This window comes from Haemaphysalis longicornis, unplaced genomic scaffold (assembly GCF_048455015.1).
Source record: "Haemaphysalis longicornis isolate Haplotype H1 unplaced genomic scaffold, Haemaphysalis longicornis Haplotype H1 scaffold_15, whole genome shotgun sequence".
Classification (NCBI taxonomy): domain Eukaryota; kingdom Metazoa; phylum Arthropoda; class Arachnida; order Ixodida; family Ixodidae; genus Haemaphysalis; species Haemaphysalis longicornis.
The window spans coordinates 11,083,293-11,104,437 of NW_027526257.1; the positions used below are offsets into that span (position 1 = coordinate 11,083,293).

The window sequence follows — 21,145 nt, forward strand, 5'->3', positions numbered from 1 at the left end:
TGCAAAGGGCGGCGTCGGCAACGTTAAAGATTCAGCAAGTGACCAGTGGTGTAGGTTGTTAGTAGTTTGGACGACACAGTTCAGTACCTTCTCTGTTGTAACTAAGTTAAAAATGCAAGTAAAATATTCCACTGTGTTACTTCTAATCCCCCTCCCTTCCCGTGACAGATCTCCCTAATGCCGTCGCGGTGAACCTGGCAGGTATGCTTACACCGTGGCTATGTGTATGGGTCACTATCTTTGGTCTTTGGAAGACAGGGAGTAAGTGGACCTGTACTTATTGAGGCGTTTATCTAATTGTTCTTACAGCCGCGATGTGACTCTTCAAAGTTAAGGTATATATATATTCTCACGAGTAAGATTGAAAGTCGTTTCACTGCGATGAATGCAAGTGGTAACGCCTGAAGGGGGAGGGTGATGCGCCGCCTGGTCATGCAGGAGATGACACGCTTCAAGCCCACCCAGATGCATGCAATGCCACACACCAACTATCCGATGTGTTGCCTAGTTGTGAATTTTGTTGCTGGTGCAGATGACCCTTATTGAGAATGTTAACATTCCGACCAGGCACTAAAGTACGCTTGCTTATTAGGTGCTTTAGAGTTCCCCCCAGGGCTTGTCCGGCATCAAACCGAGGTTTATTCACTGAAAAATGAAACATTTTAAGCCATAATTTCAATTCTCCCATTTACTTTGGGTGTTCTGTGATGTCAGCGATAACGTATCCAGGACAGGTAGCTGAAAGAATGTTCGTATGTCGACTAGGGCTGCAGCGCACTGTGGAACTTCTGTTATTGCCTTGTTTACCACCCGTACCCTAGATGGCACCACAATACAACTCAGGACCACTGTTCACACTCGTTCTGCTTTTGACGGGATTTGTACCTGGTTCTTTTTTGTTAAGGTTGATAGCAATCATTTCGCGAAACATTGGGGATGCTCAATGAACAGGGTCACGCAAAACAATGTCGTTGATGCGAACTTGTCAGCGTCATGTAAAACAACAACGCACCGGGCTGCTGTGCAGCTATAACCAGCATAGTGCGCGCGGTATGCATCGGTGCTGCTACGTTTACGTGTTCGTTCATAACTTTCATTGTTTACCGCACCGTTCTTACTTCTATAAAAGGAATGTGCATTTAATTTAAGTGTAAATAGCTCATTCGGCAAGCTTATACAGTTAAACCTCGATATAACGAAGTCGTACTTGGGGCCGCAAATTTCGTTAAATCGAGAATTTCGTAAAATCGAGGTTTCGATTTTACAGTTCATTTAACCAGTTATTGGGGTTTTAACACTTTGGCCCTCGCCAGGCAACAACTGCTATGTAGTTACCTCTCCAATTAAAGCGAAATTTGTACTAAAACTGGCCGCGAAAATTGTGTGAATTAAGAGTTTCAACACTTGGGCAATGGAATTCGGATAGCCGACGGTAGTTCATGTGTCATCGTAAAACCGGTGCTTTTTCCGCAACGCCTCATTAAATATGATAGCAGACTAGGTTTCCACTTTTTCTTTTTTCATTTCGGTCACTACTAAATGCCGCTGTTAGTCAATTGAACCCGCGTCCATGTCCCGTGAACTTCACCCCGCCGAGGTGCTCGTTCGAAGTTACGCCTCTTTTCGTCCATTCAGTGGTAGGCTTAGGCGCGGCGGGCCAATAGCGAAAGGCTGCTATGAAACTTTCGAAAGACTTTTTTCATGTACAAGGGCTCCGCAGTATGGGCGCGTGATTCAACCACAACACTCGAGATAAAACCATGATTGCGAGTTGAGCGGAGTACACGCGGACCGCTTCACTGTGTGGAGCAGCGCTTACGTGATCCGGAAAGCGGAAAGCTTACATTAAAAATCTTCCGGCCAAATTCGATTAAGCAATTACTTTTATGCCCACTGAGCCCTTACGAAACTGATTTCTCCGCACCGCAGCTGTCTAATGAACGCTGGTGAAACGATGACCACGTTCAAAGAGAGCAATTTATTGCCACCAGCACTCGATGTTCAAGCCGTAGTGAAGAAGTCCGTAAGCAGTGCTCGGCGTTTCTTGACCAGGGCGGGCTTTACGTGACGCTCGTATGCTGACAGCGCTAACAAGGTCTTAAACATTCGTGTGCACCTGCGTGCCTCCGCAGAACATCGATGGCTGTCAGTTTCACCGAGCTTCCTCAGGCTCTTGTTCGGAACACTTTTCTTTCTCTTGGAGTGCTCATGCTGCTTACAAGACTCACCTAACGATGCACGAACAAAATATTAATTTGGTTATCAGCGAGCACAACCTAGCGCAGCAGCACCGTGAGCAATGACGCGTAGAAAAAAAAAGAGAGAGAGAGAGAAGTGATTGGATGGAAGAAAGGAAAGGAAAGTGCACTGGGGATATTATTGAGCTCAGTAGGGAGCTCACCTGCATACAACCCAGTGCGGTGGGGAGGGGAAGAGGGGATAAAAGACTTGGGAGGAGGCTAGGGGTGGAATAGAAAAGGTGTGAGAGAAAGACAGGAAGAAAGGAGAGAGAGAGAGAGAAAGAGAGAAGAAAAAAAAAGAAAAGAGGGGGGGGGGCACTACATAAGCGACAGCGGCACAAGTGTTCGTTGAGTAGCCTCAGCTACAGGCGCTGGGTTAGTCCAGTGGCCTCGAGAAATGCCAGGAGGTGTCGGAACACTTCACGACGGGAGCTGGCAGGACCCGTCGGGAACAGCAGGTCCTGCAGGTTTTGTCTGGGCCGTCCGAGACGCTGGAGTGCAGCCTGCAGCACTGCTCTGTGTGCTGCGTGCTCGGGGCAGGACAGGAGCAGGTGCTCCAGCGTCTCGGGTTCGGGGCAGTCGGCACAGGCGGGGGAGGCGCGTCGTCCTTGGTGGTGCAGCAGGGCCGACACCTCGCAACAGTTGAGGCGCATCCGGAGCAGCAGGCTCCGGACGTCCCTGGTGAGGCGCCCTGGCAGAACGGGCGGGGCCTGGCCAGACACTACTCGGGGGTCCGGGTGTCTGGTCAGGGCCATTCGGGCCAGGATTTGGCGTGGGGCATCAAACGCAGTCACGTCCTGGGAGGCAGGGGTACCTGGCTGGTGGGCACCCTTGGCCAGAGCGTCGGCCGCCTCATTGCCCGGGATGCCCATGTGGGCCGGCAGCCAGTGTAGCTGCACAGTGCAGCCACGGGACGCCACCGCATGCAGTTTGGCCACCAGCGACCGCTCCACGTGCCCACTGGAGCTGCCCGGTTGGTCAGCCGACTGCAGCCGCAGGAGGGCTGGCCGGGAGTCCGTGAGGACGAGGGCTTTGCAGTCTGGGCCTGCCCGCTCGAGCAGCAGGTCCGCAGCCAGGTGCAGGCCGGCCAGCTCCGCGGTGGTGGACGAGGCAGGGAAGGGCAGGCGGCACACCCGGCTGGCGCCAAGTGTTGGGGCAGTGCAGGCGGCTGCCGCATTGCCCGTGCGGGGGAGCACCGACCCATCTGTGAAGACGTGGAGGCTGGCGTTGTTCTCCAGCAGGGCAGCCACCTCCTGGTAGATGGCCTGGTGCGGAGTGGCCCTCTTGCTGCGCACCCCAGGCAGCTTGGTGTTGATGTCTAGGGCCTCTCCTGTGCCGGGCGGTGGAGGCTCCAGAGGGGGTCGCTGCGGCACCACGATGTCCTCCTCATAGATGTGCAGCAGCTTGCCCATCTGTGAGTTTGGACGGGCACGGAACCGGTGCAGCAGGGCGGCCCCGTCCGGGCTTTTTTGCAGGCGGTCTATGTGGCGCAGGCCTGCCTGGAAGGCCCGCAGCTCGATTGGCCAAGTGGCTGCCTCGGTGTACGTGGCCGCCACAGGAGATCGGCGTGGGAGGCCCAGGCAGAGCCGGATGGCCCGGCGTTGGTCGAGCTCGAGCGCTTTCCACCGCAGTTGCTTCAGGTTGGCGAGGGGCAGCGCGTACAGCACAGCCGAGGAGGCCATGCTGTGGAAGACACGCTGCGCAACCTGGTGGGAGCAGCCGTTGCCTCGTGCCAGCAGCCTCCGCACGCCCTGCTGCACTGCCGCAGTGCGCTGCCGCAGTGCCCGCACAGCTGGCAGCCATGACAGCCGGGAGTCAATGAGCAGCCCCAGGTATCTCACCTGGCGCTGCCATGGGAGGGGCTGGCCATTGAGGGTGATGGGTGGCGTTGCCCTGCGGGCCCTGGCGCCACTCGGGTGCACCATCATGGCGTGCGTTTTGGCCTCCGAGAGCTGCAGGCCACGGCTTGACAGGAAGGCAGCCACTGCTCCCAGCGCCTTCTGCAGGCACGCCCTCACGTGCTTGCCCAATCTGGTAGGCCCGTGTGTCCAGATGGCGACGTCGTCCGCGTAGACTGCTATACCCACTGGATACCGGAGCCCAGCGGGAATGCAGTCAGGGAGGGGAGCCAGCACCAAGTTGAAAAGGAACGGGCTCAGCACACTCCCCTGGGGCACCCCAGAGCAGACGTTCCGTGGGCTGCTTGTCGCCCGGCCGACCTTCACCCGTAGGGTCCGGCCAGACAGGAACGCCTGCACGTAGCTCCTGAGGTGCCCCACGACGCCCATGCCGTCCAGGGCCTCCAGGATGGCGCTGTGGGGGACGGTGTCGAAGGCCGCCTTCATGTCAAGCAGCACCAGGTAGGCCACCTCCCTGGTGTGGCAGGCCTGCTCAAGCATGGAGACGACGTCCCCCAGGGAGTCAGCTGTGCAGCGGTGCCTCCTGTAGCCGCTCTGCTGCTCTGGGAACACCGCTCGTCGGTCGGCAATCCACTGCAGGCGGGCCAGGACTGTGCTCTCCATGAGCTTGCCTGCAGCGGACGTCAGGGACACCGGTCGGTAGGACCCAGGCTCCGTGGGGGGCTTCCCAGCCTTCAGGATCGGTGAGATGAGTCCCACCAACCAGGGTGGCGGCAGGACTCCCGTCGCCCAGACCCGGTTGAAGAGCAGCAGGAGTGGCCCCAGGTGGGTGACATCCAGGTTGCGGAGCATCTGGTAGGTCACCCCGTCGATTCCTGGAGCACTCCTGCGCTTGGGACAGCGACCAAGGGCGGCCCGCAGCTCTCGCAGGGTGAGCTCTGCCGAGCAGAGGGCCACCGCCCAGGGGTCAAGTGGGACGGCTGGGGCTGGGTTCAGGAGGACAGGAGCAGCTGGGGCCTGGGCCGACAGGGCAAACTGGTCTGCCAGGAGCTCTGCTAGGGCCTCTTCGGTGATGCCCATGGTAATGGCGGCTGACTGCAGAGGGTGCTTGCTGGTGGTGGCAGGGTGCAGCAGGGCCTTGAAGACCCGCCAGGCCTTGGCTGGGTCTCTGCGGGAGTCCATGGAGGAGCACAGGGACTCCCAGCCCTGTGTGCGGCGCTGCCGGGCCCGCCGTCTGCATTGGGCGTCTGCCCGCCGCTGCTCCGTCCAGTCAGCTGGGCACTTGCTCCTGATGGCCCGCCGCTGCAGCTGGTTGCGGCGAGCCCTAAGGCGCAGGAGCTCCAAGTCTGGCAGCGCCGTGCAGAGGGGTACCTCTCCTCGTACCGTGGCCTTGTCTGCGCTCCGCACGATGGCTGCCAGGATGTCAACCTGCGGGTCCTCCAGGCACTTCGCCACCTCCTTACGGAAGTTAGTCCAGCTGGTGACGCTGTATGCCCTGGTGTCGGCTCGCCTGCGGTCACCCCTGGGAGTGACCAGGATGGGGTAGTGGTCCGAGCCCCAGGTGCTGGTGGCAGTCTCCCAGGAGTAGGCGCACCGCTGCGACACCAGGGTCACGTCGATGTGCGTCTGCTGGACGGTGTTCCGTGGGCCACGGCGAACGAAGGTGGGGCTGCCCTGGTTGGCCACAAGCAGCCCGCAGGAGGTGGCAGCATCCAGGAGCTCTCTGCCCCTGCGGGTGGTGCCACGGCTGCCCCAGGCCGGGTGGTGGGCGTTGAAGTCCCCACACACCACGGCGTCAGGGCCCAGCATGGCCCGCAGCCTGCCCACCGCTGTGGCGTCCCAGGGCTGCTGTGGTCGCACGTAGACGCTGGCCACGGTGGTGTCTGTGTTCCCCATACGCACCGTGACGGCGGCACATTCCATAGGGCCCTCTGCCACCGCAGCCAGATCAACCGGGACGCTGTTGAGTGCTGCCCGTACATAGACCACAGCCTGGGACTTGCGTTGTGGGTGGCTGGTGTTCCGGCACGGCCTGCTGCTGCAGGAGTCCAAGCGGCAGCTGGTGTCGCTAGGGTGGCACAGGAACCCCGGCAGGCGCACTGAGTGTGCGTAGACGTCAGCCTCCTGCAGTGCCAGGACATCAAAGGGCTCCCGCAGCAGGTGCTCCGCCAGCTCCGCCTGACGTGGCCCCAGGTGGTTGCAGTTCCACTGCAGGATGCGTGGCCGCTGGCCTGTCCTGCAGTGTCTGCTAGCCATGCTGGGGGGCGGTCGAGGGGTTCAGCTGGGCCAGGGCGGCAGTGGCGGCCAGGCGTGCAGGGTCCTCAGCAGGCAGGCGGCCCATCAGGCTGTGGACCAGGGCCAGGAGAATGGGCGCTATCTGATCCGGGCCGGGGGCAACTGGGCTTGATGGCAACTGCTGCACCCCGGGCTGTGCGGCTGGGAGCTGCTGGGCAGGTGGGCGCCTGGTGGGCTTCCTCTGCTGCTGCTGCTGGTATCCCTGGCTGGTGGTGGGCCGCTGCTGCTGGCCTGCGCGCCGCCTGGCCATGTCCGCATAGCTCAGTGGCTGCCCAGTGCGCACTGTTGCCACGGCCTCAGCTCGGGGCACAGGCTGCGGTGCTCGTGCCATGGCCGTGGCCACCTTGCGTTCGTGCTGCCACCGGGGGCAGCGAGGGTTGGTGACAGCGTGCGGGCCGCCGCAGTTGGTGCAGTGAGGGGCTGAGGCAGTGCACTGCTGGGCGGTGTGGCCTCCGCCGCAGCGTGCACACCTTTCACCGGCCCGGCAGCAGACTGTCACGTGGTCGAGGCGGCCGCAGCGAGCACACTGCACTGGCCGCGGTCTGCAGCCTCGCACGGGCAGCAGCAGCTTGAAGACCGCCAGGAAGGAAGGGGGGGAGGGGGCAGCAAATTCCAGCAGCACTGCTCCGTCCGGTTTCCGCACCGCGCTGCTTACCGGCGCCTCGCAGTCCAGGTTTGCCAGGATCTCCTCGGTGGTTAGGTGAGGGTCCACCCCGAACACGAGGCCGCGGCTCGTGCCTCGACTCGCGGGGCGGCCGGCGCGGACGGCAATGCCAGCCACACTCTGAGTGGCCAGGAGTGCAGCCAGGCACTCGTCCGTTTCGGCGTCGGCCGCGACCACGTTCAGACGGGTGTTGACCCTCACTTGGGACACTCCTGGGGTGGCGGCGAGATGCCGGGCGATGGTCTCCCTCGATATGGTGAGGAAGGAGGCGGTGCGGTCCGCAGGGCGGAACAGGCAGGTGCCGGCGGCCGGCTGCGTGAACGGGCGCCGCGCAGCCAGTTTCCTGGCTTTCCGCCGCCCTGCCTTGCTCTGCTGCAGAGTCCACTCGGCGGCAGGTGCGGGAGGCGTGGGGTCACCCGCGGAGCCGCCGCCGGCCGCGACGTTCACGGCGAGCGCGCCGCCCGCCCGTCCGTTTGTATCATGGGCGCCGCCATCTTGCGCGGAGCTTGTCGGAGCGGCGAGCCTCGGCCGCAACGGAGGCAGGGCCTAGGAGGGCGAGGGCGGGCGGCGCGACAGGGGTCACGTGGGCTCGTGACGTCGCCCCGGCCTCCCCGGCTCGTCGCTTGAGGGTGCGGGGAATGGCTGCCTCCTCCGTGTCGTCTGCTCCGCCGTTGGCGGGACGCTCGTCGTCCGAGCCGTCGGACGCTTCTCGGGGGCGCTTCAGGAGCGCTGTCTCATCCATCGGTTCCTCCTGTGTGGGCCGGGTGGTGGTACAGGACGCAGCGGCGGCATCGCCCTCGCTGTTGGCCGTCAGCGCCGCCCGCGCGGAGTCCAACACGCCGGCGCACTCGCGGGGCCCGTCAGGAGCACGTGGCGTTACGCCGGCCGCATCCTGGGTCGGCTCGGCGTTTCGCGCAGCAGGCGCGCGCTCCGGGAGGCGTAGGAAAACTGGCTTGCCCTGCAGCATCCCCACGATCTGCTGTGCGCGCTCCTGCTGCTGGAGGATGGTCCCGCAGGAGGCCATGAGTCTGTCCAGGCTGCGGGGACAGCTGTAGCTGTTCGTGCGGCGGTGGAGAAGGTGCGCGCGTGCCGCAGGCGCGCTGGTCGAGGGTGGCGGCAGGCTGCCGCTCGTAGCCATGTCGCGCGCTCTGGCTATCGAGTTCTTAAAAGAACTGTCGCATAGCGACGTGCTACCGTAGCCAGAGGCTGCGTTCCAATTCGCAGACAGCTTCGTAAACAGCCTACGAAGCAGTCTAACTAGACGTCTAAAGGAATAAAATTGGAACGGCGCCGCGGTCGCAAGCGCAACACCCGCGCAGACAACAGCGTCATAGCAGACATGTTCAGTTGCGCAAGCCGCAAGTTTCGTAATTATTATTACCGTTGTTATTACAAACATTACAAAATTAAAAAATAAACAAAGTCATTTTTATCACTAGTAACTTATACTAAATATTTAAATAAAGGAACAAGTGATTTTGTTTCAACATTAAGACGCAAAAAGGTGGCGCTGGCGTCACTTATTAGTTTAGACAGGAAGGTAGCCTGCATCGTTGCTGACTTCGATGCTGTCTCCTCGAAGCAGTCTTCGTTGACTGCTTCGTTCGAATTGGAACGGGGCTTAACATGGCGTACTGTCCGCGAAGACGGCAACGAAGCTGTCTAAACGGTAAATTGGAACGCACCCAGAGACGCGAGCGAAAAGCGAGACTTCACGCCACTGATCTCCACCAGAGTTGCTGGATGGCGCTTCGAGCTCTCCGACGCACGGCCGCCGGAAGTTGGAGCGCTCGTCCCGGAAGTCGGGCCGTTCCAGCATAGCGCATGCTACGCATGGGCTGGTTTCGCACGCTATCGGCCAAAAATGCCTGCTTGTTGCGCCGTCAACTGCACAAGCAGATCAGAGAAGTCGTCTGGGAAGACGTTCTACTTGGAAGTATTACAATATTCTGAACGACGTGCGTGATACGCAGCGAAACGCAAATGTCATATCAGTGTCGTTTTTAAGCTGGGGCTCTTGTTACAGATTCCCTCGCTCTAAGCCGGATTTATACCGGCGTTGGGTGGCATACTTATACCCTAGTTACACGGCGAAAGTAACCGTGGTTACTAAACTTTAACCGTGGCTATCGCCAACTGCGGTTTTGGATGTTGCACGCGAAATTGCAAGTTTGGTAACCGCAGTCACTTAATTATGAGCGCAACAAAAATAAACTACCACACTTTTAACTTCACGATATAAAAAAAGAGAAGCAGTGTAGACAAAAAGAAATATCGTTAAAGCATTCGCTTCTGACACAAACGCAACGCACTCGTGCGCGGCGAGAAGAGGGGCTTCCCCAACAGCTCGCAACCGGCTTGGTTTGCTTAGGTCTGTTCGGTGTTAGTAACTTTCATCATAGCATCGCGGTAGATATTTGACCACCGCTATCTCTACAACTGCGAATTACAATCCATAGCACAATTTTTCACCGCACTAACATCCATTTTCTCGAATGCGGAAGTTCTTTTCCGCGATCAAATTGATTTCGAAGAGCGGCGTGCGATAAGCTGTTGCTGCCGTGGTCTGTGACGGTTCGGGCCGCAAGCAGTGCCGTGCGAGCAGGCGCGCCGGCGTGTTTACAGGCACGGCCGACGCGCGCGCCGATCGTTTCCGTGTGCTGAAAACGCTTCAAGATTACCTGCTACTATATCCATTTTTGGCGGACGACGCGCGGAATTTACAAATTTAGCACGGCGTTTGTCGTAGTTGATCGGGCGGATCGGGAAACGAGCCGCTGCTGACGGGCTGTCGCGCTGATTGCGAATTTGCGAGAGCGATGCAAAGAACGTAAGCGCGTCTTGGGGACAGCTTTTGGGCGCCCGCTATTTGAGAACCTTTGTCTCTTCCAAACGCCAGGTGATTTTTTTTTCGCCTCCGCTGATGCGCCGCCACTTGCGTCCGAACTGAATTGTGCGATTTTGAGCACTGCGGCTGCAGAAAGTGCGGTTAGCGTGACCGAACTGAGGTGCCAAGCTCAGTTTGCGCTAACCATGGTTAGCGACGTAACCGCAGTTTCGTCTGTCGTGTAACGCAGCAAACTGCGGTTTTGTCTAACCGCGGTTTGCTTAACCGTGGTTAACTGTGCCCGTGTAACTAGCTCTCCATCCCCAGGCAGCAGGCTCTGCAGTGACCACTTTACTGACAACTGTTTTGACAGAACGGGCGCACGAACTCGGCTACAGCCTGTCGCCGCGCCCACGTTGTTTTCTTTCTAGCATAAATCCCTAGCATAAATTTCCAGCATAAATCTCGTTAGAGCTGCGTCGTCTCTCAAACCAAGACCCAAGTGACATTTTCGTTCTCCTTTGCAATTAAATTCTGCTTCATATTAACGTCGCACGCATATTTCGGTAAGCATATGTTGCGATCTGAACGCAATGTGTATAGCCAAAATGCAATAAAGTGAGAACAAAATGCCAAAATCCGCCAATGGGGACGTTTATCAGCGGTTGAAAAGCATAGCAGACGCCCGACTTCCGGGACGAGCCGTTGAACTTCCGGTGGCCGTGCGCGCGCCCGGCCGCGACAGCGGCGAAGCGCCATCCAGCAACTAAGTGGAGATCAGTGCTTCACGCGCGGACGTAAAGGCAGGAGCGGGTCGAAGATGCGACCTACCTCGACGGCGTTCGAAACGACTCTCCCGAAAAAAAAAAAAAAAAAAAAAGCTTGACGTAGGTTTCGGTAGCCTAAGCATAGAGGGCGCTGGCGTAGGCAACGATGGAGACGTCAAAATAGTGGGTGCACTATTAAATCGTCTATGACCGCTAGCGGTTTGTGCAGCTTCGTTCTTCGCTTTTAATTGTTTTTAACCGTAGATTTCACCGCTTTTCTTTCATTTTAGCCTTCAAGAGTCAATTTGAGTACTGAATTTTTTCAATGTAGGGCCTGAGAGGCAAAATAAAACGTGCCTCGACCAGAATTTCGTTCTTCCTTTCTTGCCGTGACTTCGTTAAATCGAAAGCGCCGCACAAAATTACTTCGTAAAATCGAGACAAAAATACATGCATTTAGCAAAATTTTGTTAGAAAACTTGAAAAAATTCGTTATATCGCGAATTTCGTTAAATCGAGGTTCGTTATATCGAGGTTCAACTGTAATCTTTGCTTATTCTGCGTTGAATTTTCTCGGCCTCAGTCAATCATGACGGGCTGTCCACAATACGTCACATGTTCATTGCGAGAAAGCAGCTTGGACATGGCATGGCCATTGTTTTTCCCCTTATATAGCTCCTTTGAGTGGAGTTTGTGGTCAATGCTATTTTAGCGAGGCAATCATTCGAATGAATTGAATTTGCATTTCGTCTTCATGGCTCCTTTGAAAGGTGAAAGCCTGGCAAATGTTATTCACAACTTCTGTGCTGAAACATCTTTTCATCGGTTTCTTCGATTCCGTTTCTTTGGTACAAATTACTTTGACGGCCTTGTTTTCTTCTGCATGGTATGTTCTTTTTGTTGCTCTCGTTTCTGCGTCTTACGGCGGGAGTTGAGGCAGCAAGCAGATTGGCAAACGCCTCAGCTACGCTACTGGTGTGCACCCGTCTTACTCATGTGCTGCCACCTTCAGGTTTCACGCAACACGCACTATTCTACAAATTCTGTGCTTCCATTTAATAGTTTTGTGAGGTTTCTGTAGAGGCCGCACTGCCCCTCGAAGCTCCGGATTCCTGGCCAATCCCTCAAGCGTGTACTATCGGCGTCAAATGAAATGCGAATACGAAAATACGAACCTGAACACACAAATAGCACGATTTCTTTCCACGCAAGCCAAAATGGCGCGTGGCTTGTTACAAAAACAAAGTTGGGAAAAGTAGATCTCCAAACATACCAATAGCAAGCCAATATATGAACTCTACGAACAGTATCTTTCAGTTTTGCACGTTCTGGTTCATATTTTTGTGTTCACGTTTCATTTGACGCCGATAGTACCTGCCAAGAATAAAGGAACAACCTCTTTTGTCCTGCGCTGGTGGCGCACCTAAATACCAAGGTGTGCCTTTGCACCAAATACAAAACACTGGGCCGCATTGGTCACCGACACTCAAAAAAGGCAAGCAAGCCTCGGAGGCATAGATGGGGAGAGAACTTTGTGTTTGCCCGAGCGCAGGTTTGTAATGTCTTCCATGTCGCAAAACTTGTTTGTGTGCTGCAGGTACTTCAGTCTGCGCATCGTCAAGCTCAAGCTCTACGCGAAGCTTCTTTTTGCAAATATTTGTGTGGGGGGTCTCAACGGGAACCTACGCGCAAGGCTAATTTGTTGCTTCTATTAGTGTCGGGGCTGCTAGGCTTACGCATTTGTTTGTACATCTTACAACTGACACATCATGCACTTCTACTAAACGTTATTCAAAAGCAATTCAGTTTTCATTTAAATTTTCTGCTTGTCTCCACAGGTGAAGTTATTGCGAAACTGCCCTGGGGCATTTAACAGCGATGCTTATAAGTGTGTCGATGTGTGATTACTTGTGACGATGTGTGTTTACTTCTTGAGACGCACTTCACGCCACCGATGCCGAGGCTCACCATAGCTGCCGTCGAGAGAACCCACGAGCGAGTGCTACCTCAGCGCACTGCGGCCATTAGGAGCGAGTACTGAACTGCAAATTGGGCAGCCGGCCGAGCGTATCTTCAGCGGCTGTTCTGGAACGCGCACATGCGCTCTCAGCCAGTTCTTACTGAGCAATGAGCGACGAAACTGGCGGAACTGCATCATCTGCCGCTGCAGCTAAACGAGCTGCCCGAGCAGACGCTCAGCACTGCCGATGCCAGAACCTCGAATGAGGTATGAACAATGAGCGAGGCAACCAGTGCATGTGCTTCGTCAGCCACTGCAAATACAACTTTTCTGTAACCATACAACTATGTCCGTCTAATTCTTTGCCTCAACATACTTTGCACTGCCAAAACAGCTAAACAGCTGCGCCCAAATATGGCATTAGGGAGTACCGTAATCGCCAGCCAATTTTTTATTCACACTTCTTGCTGTGGCATGTCACAGTAGGCGGCTTACAGCCCATGATTTCACAGTTCACCGACGGTCGCTAAAGGTACCCGGCAGGATATGTTCCCAGACCCTTCGTTGGAAACATAATTTGCAACAGTATGTTTCCTGGGAGCTTAAATTGGTTTAAATTTATTGCGCCACCATTCTTGTTGGCTTAGTGCTGACTGCACCAGTCACGCAGTTCCTGTTATGCGACATTGTCATGTTCATGATGCTGTTTTGTGTCACCACAGCACCACCAAGTCACCTCACTCTACTGAACTCCATCCTTATTCCGCTCTATCCAGCTTAAAAGTTTCTGCACCCTTCGTCAATTTTCTCCAAGGCGGCAAACAAAAACAAGTAGGCCAGGTATTTGAGAAATGACGCAACTTCTCACAAGAACACCAAAATACAGTTCACCGAGACATGCTTCACATGTTAGAAAACCACCTTTGCAGCAAGTTACTTGACAACAACCAGCAACTGGCTCCCAGTTTACTCCAACAACTTTATCTGCCACTGACTGACCGCATAAGTTTACCTTTAGCAGACTCAATGAGACTTAGAACATTGGCCGCTGGCTGGCCTGTCACCTTAACCAGCTGGTCCACGAGAGAGTCTTTTTGACAAAGGAGGCGGAACGCTTCCTCGCACACACTAATTTCTCCTTGCTCCACAGTGTCCAGCACAAAATCCACGGCCCGGTTAAGCCGACGCTCGTTAGCCGCCAGCGCACGTGCAATTCGGGACAGTGCGGGACTTGGAGGCTTGAAAGCAAGGTCGAGCTGCAGCAAGGTGCAGTTCTGCTCCATGCCTTCCGCAACAAGTGCTAGTGCGTCTGGACTGGCGTATTCTTCACTCTGTCGTAGCCAGTGGAGTGTGCGGTTCTTCGCGAGCATGGCGCCAAAGTGCTTGCATGCTTCGAGGTCCATGTCAAACCTTCCAAAGTCTACGCAGTTTATGCTCGTGTTCTCAGCGAGTGCGTCAATGAGTGGTATGCCGGCCTCTGGGTACAAGATCTCGTAGATCATGGTCAGTTTCTTGAGGACCTTTGTTTTGCTTACATACTCGGCAAGGGCTTCCATATCGGCATCGTCGTAACAGTCAATGTTGTGCAGGTGTAGGCGTGTAATGGTTTGGTTGGCCTGAAGCCCCCGCATGACCTCTACCAGAGGAGGGTTCCACATTCCGAAGGTCCAGTTCAAGAACAGCTTGTCCACCTTGCTCTGCGGAAGAGCGAGGGTTAACTGGCTTAGACCAGCACTGTTCCACCACTGAACGTCCAGTCGGTCGCAGCTATCCCGTACATCCTCCCAGAAGCCTTCGGTGTCCTCTTCGTCTTCTAGACTGGGTGGAAAGATGCGCAGGATCTTCAGCGTAGGGTTGGCCGTCAGAGATTTTGCTATTCTTCTCAGTGTCTTGTTCGACATAATCCCTCCCTGCAAGCACAAACTGCGCAGTGCTTTGTTGGCTTCAATGGCTTCCAAGAGGCTAGATAAGGCTACTTCTCCCCCATTCTCTTCAGAAACGGGATCGACGATTCCTATCGCGAAGCTTTCAATTGTCACATTCACCTTGACGGCTTCGAACACGCGAGCCATGCATTCGGACGATTCTGCCTCGAGGCCGTTTAGTTTTAGCTTTCTGAGAACTGCGTTATTTCTGAGCACGCTTACCACCTCGTCGAACACATCAGAGCGCTTTTCACCTCCGACAATGAACTTGGCTGTCTTCACCGTCTTGTTTGCAGACAGAGCTCTTAGCAGACGTGCCAATACGTTCTGGGCAACGTTCATCATGAAGAGTCGTTCCAGAGTGTCCGTCACGGTGATGTACTCTTCAAAGAACTCCAGCCCTTCCTCGTCGTTGGGCGGAAAACACCACAGGTCCAAATCCTTCAACTTGGAGCACTGCTTGATACACGCGGTAATTGCGCCGGCTCCACTGATGCTGTCAGGCCCAAAAGAGAGATGCGTAATTGTCTGAGAGCTCGCCTGCAGTAAAGAGGCCAGTGACTTTGCGGCCTTGTCTGTCAATTGCACATACATCAGCTGCAGGCTCTGCAATGCCTCCATAGAGGCGGCGCCATGCAGGACGTCCTCAACAAAGCCCTCGGAAAAGAAGCCGTACCCTCTCAACTTCAGGGCCCGTAGTTTCTTGGAGCAAAATGGCAGAGTGGCCCTGAGGACACCTGCGAAGAATGGAGGCAGGTTGTTCGGGGTTTGGATGTGGAGTGACTCCACGTGCCCGAACCGCAGTAACCAGGATGCCAGGAGGGCTGCGTCCAGTGATGCGGGGTCGTTGCGCTCTTGACGTTCACCATCATCATCACCTTCAATTTGTGGTGTTCTGAGGCCGAAGCGCCTAGGTTCGAGCTCTCGTAGCTCGATGCCGATTGGGTCGAGCACTGCGTTGCAAGCTTCAATCATGTCGTCGCGGTTGCTCCCCCGCGCAGGCAGCATGGCTCCCGACGCTGCCACGTCCACTTTGGCATTTCTGAGAACGTCACTCAACCTTGATGATAGCTCCTGGAGCCTCGATGGTTCGAACGCCCCCGCCAAGTATCCCACGTGGAAGGGACTGGCCCCGTCGTCCATGGCGGTGTGCTGCGCCTGCAAGAGAGACAAAATTTTTAAGACAAGCCAATAAATATGAAGGAATAGGTTACATCATTTCGGCTTTAAATAAGCCGCGAAATTTCGTAAGTACATTGCAGAAAGAAAAAATGCAACCGACAAAGGTTGCCTAGCCCGTTGAGTTTAGCGAAGCTATAGATGAAACCGCTTAATAAACGTTTGCGCAAAGTTAGTGCGTCCAGCGAGTGATCGGCTTAAAGATGCACTGATTCCGCACCAATGGCTGCGTCACCACCTGTATTGGCATCGGACACAAAACAGGGAACCGCCAGGGGCATCACAACAATCGGTGTTGTCCCTTTCAGTTACGACATTTGTGAAGACAGCTTAGACAGGGCCCTGGGTACCAGTCCTTCGGTACAGAGAGGGGGTGCCACTTGTGCCCCTCCAATGTGTAATGCGTATGTCGAAAACTGGAACACGACTGTTCAATTTACGTCCCCATCAGCCTATTCAGATTCACTTCCTGGTACAATGGAAGAAAGTGAGGAGAATTTTGGCATCCAGGAATGTCGCGGGAGTCGAGGATGTGAGCGGAGGCGAACAAGGAACGACTCCTCCAGAGGGGGTGCAATTGGTATGCCTGCGACGCTCGGAGGGGTGTAGCGAGCGAGCCTGTTTTTCAATGGGGCGACAGTGGGGCTAACAGAGCCCCTTCATCACGTCCAGGGCCACTCTTAGGGCAGCAAACGAGAAGAGTATGGAGGGAGGCATCAGGGCCAACAAGACTCTGGTCGTGTGTCTTCGGCGGCTTTCCACGTGGCTTTGTTTTGTTCTGTTTTTGTTTTTTGCGCACATGAGATGATGTGTATGGGCGCATGGTAAATGGTGAAACGAAGTGCAAAGAAATGACGACAACACAAGGAGGAACAAATGCAACGGGACGGAGCACTGATTCGTTCCACTGTATTGGCAATTGTTCCTCCTGGTTGTTCTTTGCACTGCATTTCACTATAAACCCTTACCAACTCGCCCATTTTTTTTTTGTTACTTCATGTTAAATGTTTAGCCTTTTCTGGCGACTTTGCGGTAACGTGTCGGAGACCGTGTACCTCAGTCCGCTTATCATATATCCAGAAGGAAACCAAGGTGAAAATGACTTGAAAAACAAAATTTGAAGGAGATTGTATCTTGAGGAAGTGGGGACAAAGAATTAAAACGAAATGAAAGTAAGTGACATTAAATGAAGGTTGGTGCGGAGAGGCTGACTGTACAGATTAAGTCTGTGTTGGCGGGGAACGGGGAGCAGCTAAGGTGTCCAAGAATGGGGCAGACAGTTAAGCCGTCGCGATTTCCCTTCGTTGCACCAGAGACCTTGAACGGTTGCCCTAACCAACTAATTTGCAATTGAAGCAATTGCAAAGGATCTGAAATGAGGTGTTGATAGCTCATATTTTTTAAGTCGTTTTCTTTCGTTCATTGTGCCCATTCACGAAGTCAGTAAATGGCAATTGCACATAGATGGCAATATATGGAAGGGGCATATCCCATGCAGCCCCATGCATTTAAAGGAGTACTGACACGAAATTTCTCGCTTTCAGTTTTTATGCTGCAAAGAATACCTATTTACCTAGTAATTACAAAAATCGAACCGAAAGCCATCAGCCGCCAACACAGAATTAATTATAGCACGTTTATTGCAACCAATTTCAAATTTGGTCGCCGCGCGGCAAAATGGCCGTTCGAAGACCAGCCTGCAAGGGGGAAGCCTTACGTCACGGTCTCACCCGTGACGTCAGGGACGTTTTTCTTTCCTCCATGCATTCGCCGCATCGTCTGCTACGATTGCACGTGGTCCGCGACTCGCCCGCGCAGTCGACATGTCGTCTGAATCTTCAGACTCGGATGAGTCACTGCCACCCGACAGACACAACTTTATTTGGCCAGGCGATTAGGCCGGCGATGTCTTTGCCGTCGTCCGTTTTTTAATATCACTGCGGCTCGAACCGGCGCAGACCGTGATAGCAACAGCTTGTCGCCACTCTTCTAATCAATCTGATCACGAAAAAGAAGCTCTACATGCGAGAAACTAGATGTTAGTGTGTTGAAAATTGTGCTAGGAGTTGTTATCAGCGCTGAATATAAAAGTGGCGTTCAGATATTTGCCGCAATGGTAAGCCTAAGCTGACCGGCAGCGGGGGTTCGGCGCTTCGACCCAGCACTAGAGTGAACTAGAATAGGGGAGTGGCCCGAGCGGGCGGAGATGGCGTTGCTTTCGGCGTGCCGCGCGCCGTCGACCGCCGCTAGGGTGGCTAGGGGCGCTGTTGCACGATCTCGCAGCCGGTCAGCCGCGCCCGCGCTGTCGCCGCAGCCCTCAGACCGGACGAAACGTAGAACTTGGAAGGCGGTGGGTGCACGTGCGTTCGGTGGAATCGGTGCGGAGGTTCTGACGTGTTTTTCAAAACAGTGAGAGAGTGCATTTCGTCAAGGACCAGCATGTGAGGAAGATGGCGAAAAGAAGGACTGATGCGCACTGTTTTGCCCAGGCTGTCACACCGGCTCTCAGGGCTCTCCAAAGGCGTCTTTGTTCGCCGCCTCAAGAGACGAAAAGGTTCGAAAAAAGTGGAAGCGCAATTTGCGCCGGCAGGAGAGAGACAAAACTTTTTTTATTGAGGTTTTAGGTGGGGTGGTTCCTCATTTCAGGTAACCATGTGCCGTCCCGGCTCGACTGGCCCTCTCAACCAGCAGAAGTTGATCTTGAGGGAGGGAGCTGGACAGCAGCATCTCCCACTGCTCAGGAGTAGGGGAAGGAAAAGGAGGTGGGAGGTCTGGGTTCTTGACGCACTCCCATATTATGTGCCATAGAGTGCCTGGTTGAGTACAGAATTTCATTGTGCGTCGAATTGTGTGGGAAATAACAGATGCATTCTGACTGGATGGGGAAACGTATTTGTCACTATTAGGACAAGCCCCTCACAGAATCGTCGGCTGCAGTGTGCGAGCTTCACTTTGTGCACAGACCGTACTGCACAGGTTTGTGCTAAGCATGGAGAACGCGTTCACTGAATGCTTCAGTCTTCTTGAGCTTTATTTTGATAGCATCCTTGACATTTTGAGTGTGGTAAAGGCTAAGCAGCGGTGTGAACTTGGGTGCAGTGATCGATCTGTAAGGCTGTTGCGGCAGAGGTGCGTTTTACCTCACGACCCGCATTCACTTCTACATCAAAAGCATCACCAGAAGCAACGCAAAAAGACGGCAATCTGCAAAGTATCCTAAACTAGGTCAATGCCCGTAGTACTGGACCAAATTGCGAAATAAACTGTGACGGCTGACTGAAAGGTAATCTGTTCTATCTCGTTTACTGTATGTATAATATAAAAATTGCAATCGGGTTTGAAAAAGGTGAAGCTGGGCCATTAGCTCTACACAACTTTGCTTAACATGAAGCATTGTATGTAAGAGTTAACATTAGTTACTGTTCTTTTATATAGTAATTATAACAAGAAATAACTACAAAATAATTTTTATTTCGCCATGATAGCACCTCTGATCTCTGAAAAATAGTAAAGACTCCATACCATATTGGCAAGCAAGCAGCAGTTAGTTTCGTTTTTGTGCTATGCGGAGTTAGTTTCGTTTTTGTGCTATGCGGTGGGTCTAAACTTCCTTTTAGAAGATTGAGGGGGGGGGGGAGTCAACGCGCTAATTTGCGCACATGCACTGAATAATACATCAGAGTTGACTGCAACACCCCGGCTAAAAAATTGTCGCTTTTAAATGCTGCTATACGAGCAATGACGCGTTTTTAGAACCACGATGCTCTGCCCTGTGCAGGGACTCCATGCTGAACACCTGCCAGTTCGCGAAAGTAATTATCGTTCGTCAGGCAATATTCGGCGTGTAGCGGAGAACACAAGTGACAGTTCATTGACATTCAGAAGCGCCCGCGCCAGATATAAAGCTCGGGGTGAATCAAAATCGCGGATAGCGGAACAAAGGTGCCTGCAACCAAAAAGGCTGACCACATCGAGGCCACAGTTCTTGTGCTCGACCTAGAGCAGCAGTAAGTAAAGCAAAAATCACGTTTGGCCGTTTAGAATCTTGCTTAGCTTCTGAATGCCTTTGAAAGCCGAAAGAGAACGCGAGAACAGGACAGAGCAAGGCCAGACGCGTAGTCTCACTGCGCCAGTCCAGCTGCGAAAGGGCGCACTCGCGCCACCTCGCGGTGTCGACGCCAACCGGAGTGGCTCAGCGCCGCCGCTCGGGACACTCCCTTATTCTAGTTCACTCTACCAGCACTGTCGGCACCACGGTGCGGCGAATGGCCGAAAGATGGCGCCACCTGCGCGCTAGAATCAAAACAGGCCGCGGCAGATGTCTTGGTCACCGATCGCAGAAACGGAAATTATTGCCAAAATAAAGCTTCGTATGCGAAAAAGGGGATGATAGTGTGGTGAAAAGTTGTGTAAGGGATGGTCATTCGCAGTTGTACAGATACCAGCAATCAAATAGTCGCCACGATACTAAGTTCCCAACACCCAAGGTGACCCGTGCAACCCCGAGCCCGCTGGCTTGGGCGACAGTTCTTGCGGCCGCCGGCGTGCACGAACTCCACGAAGTCCACATTTAGCGCTGCATGTCGTCGCGTGGAAAATAATGCATCTTGGCGTCGTCGTCGATTTGCTCGAGCAGGCTTCCACGAGCAGTACTTCGCATACCGCGAGCTTGCCATAGCACAACTTCGGCGAGCTCGGCGACGCGCACCGCCGCGTCGCCGCGGTGCCCGTCGACATCGCGCACCACGCCGTTTTCGGCACCAGTGCCGAACACCATGCGCCGGCAACGAACTGAAGAGCAAAGACGTCGAACACGCAACGTTTACAAGCATTGCTCACACAGCTACGCCCACGTCTCCTGCCCAAACGAATACCACCGACAACAGCAGCGCAGGATATCGTTTCCGGTTCTGAAAACGACTATATGACGTCACCCTGAACCGGCCAGACACGTAGGCCAATGTTTCGTCACGCCGAAAGCGATTGCGCTAGTGCTGCCAATTTGTGGAAGCTCGCGGTCTGGACAATCAAAATCGATTTTAGATGTGATTCCGGCCTCGGATCGCTGCAAAAATTTCTGTGAGGCATCTGTACAAACTACTGAAGCCAATTATATCATTTTTTAGGTATCAAAATTTGGTGTCAGTACTCCTTTAAGGGGGAAAAAAAAGAAAGAAAAAAAGAAAAAGAAAACGAACGAGTAGCTTGTCAAACAAATTATGCAAGAAATAGAACAGTTATGTAGGCATTTATTGTATTTGCCTAACTGTTAATCAGGTAATTCTACGTTTTTTTATTTCATTCTCCTGTAAGTTAAAAGCAAAACAAACAAGTATTTACGTGTTTTCTGTGTTGCGCACATAAATGAAGCGGATAGCCTTGCGCTCAGTCTTTTCTATTTTATCGTGGTTCGTGGTTTCCAGGCGGGG

The 21,145-nt window shown here is 54.1% G+C and overlaps 1 protein-coding gene across 3 annotated transcripts in view; it reads right to left on the bottom strand.

The window, feature by feature from the left end:
• Positions 1-13,571: 13,571 nt before the first annotated feature.
• Positions 13,572-21,145, bottom strand: part of LOC144165797 (uncharacterized) — a 44,045-nt gene continuing 36,471 nt past the window's right edge. For all 3 annotated transcript variants that reach the window (XM_077695576.1, XM_077695575.1, XM_077695574.1), the window contains one exon: positions 13,572-15,695. In XM_077695576.1, the coding sequence (XP_077551702.1) occupies positions 13,593-15,695 (2,103 nt within the window). In that variant the 3' untranslated portion in view covers positions 13,572-13,592. The remainder of the gene's footprint in view (positions 15,696-21,145) is intronic.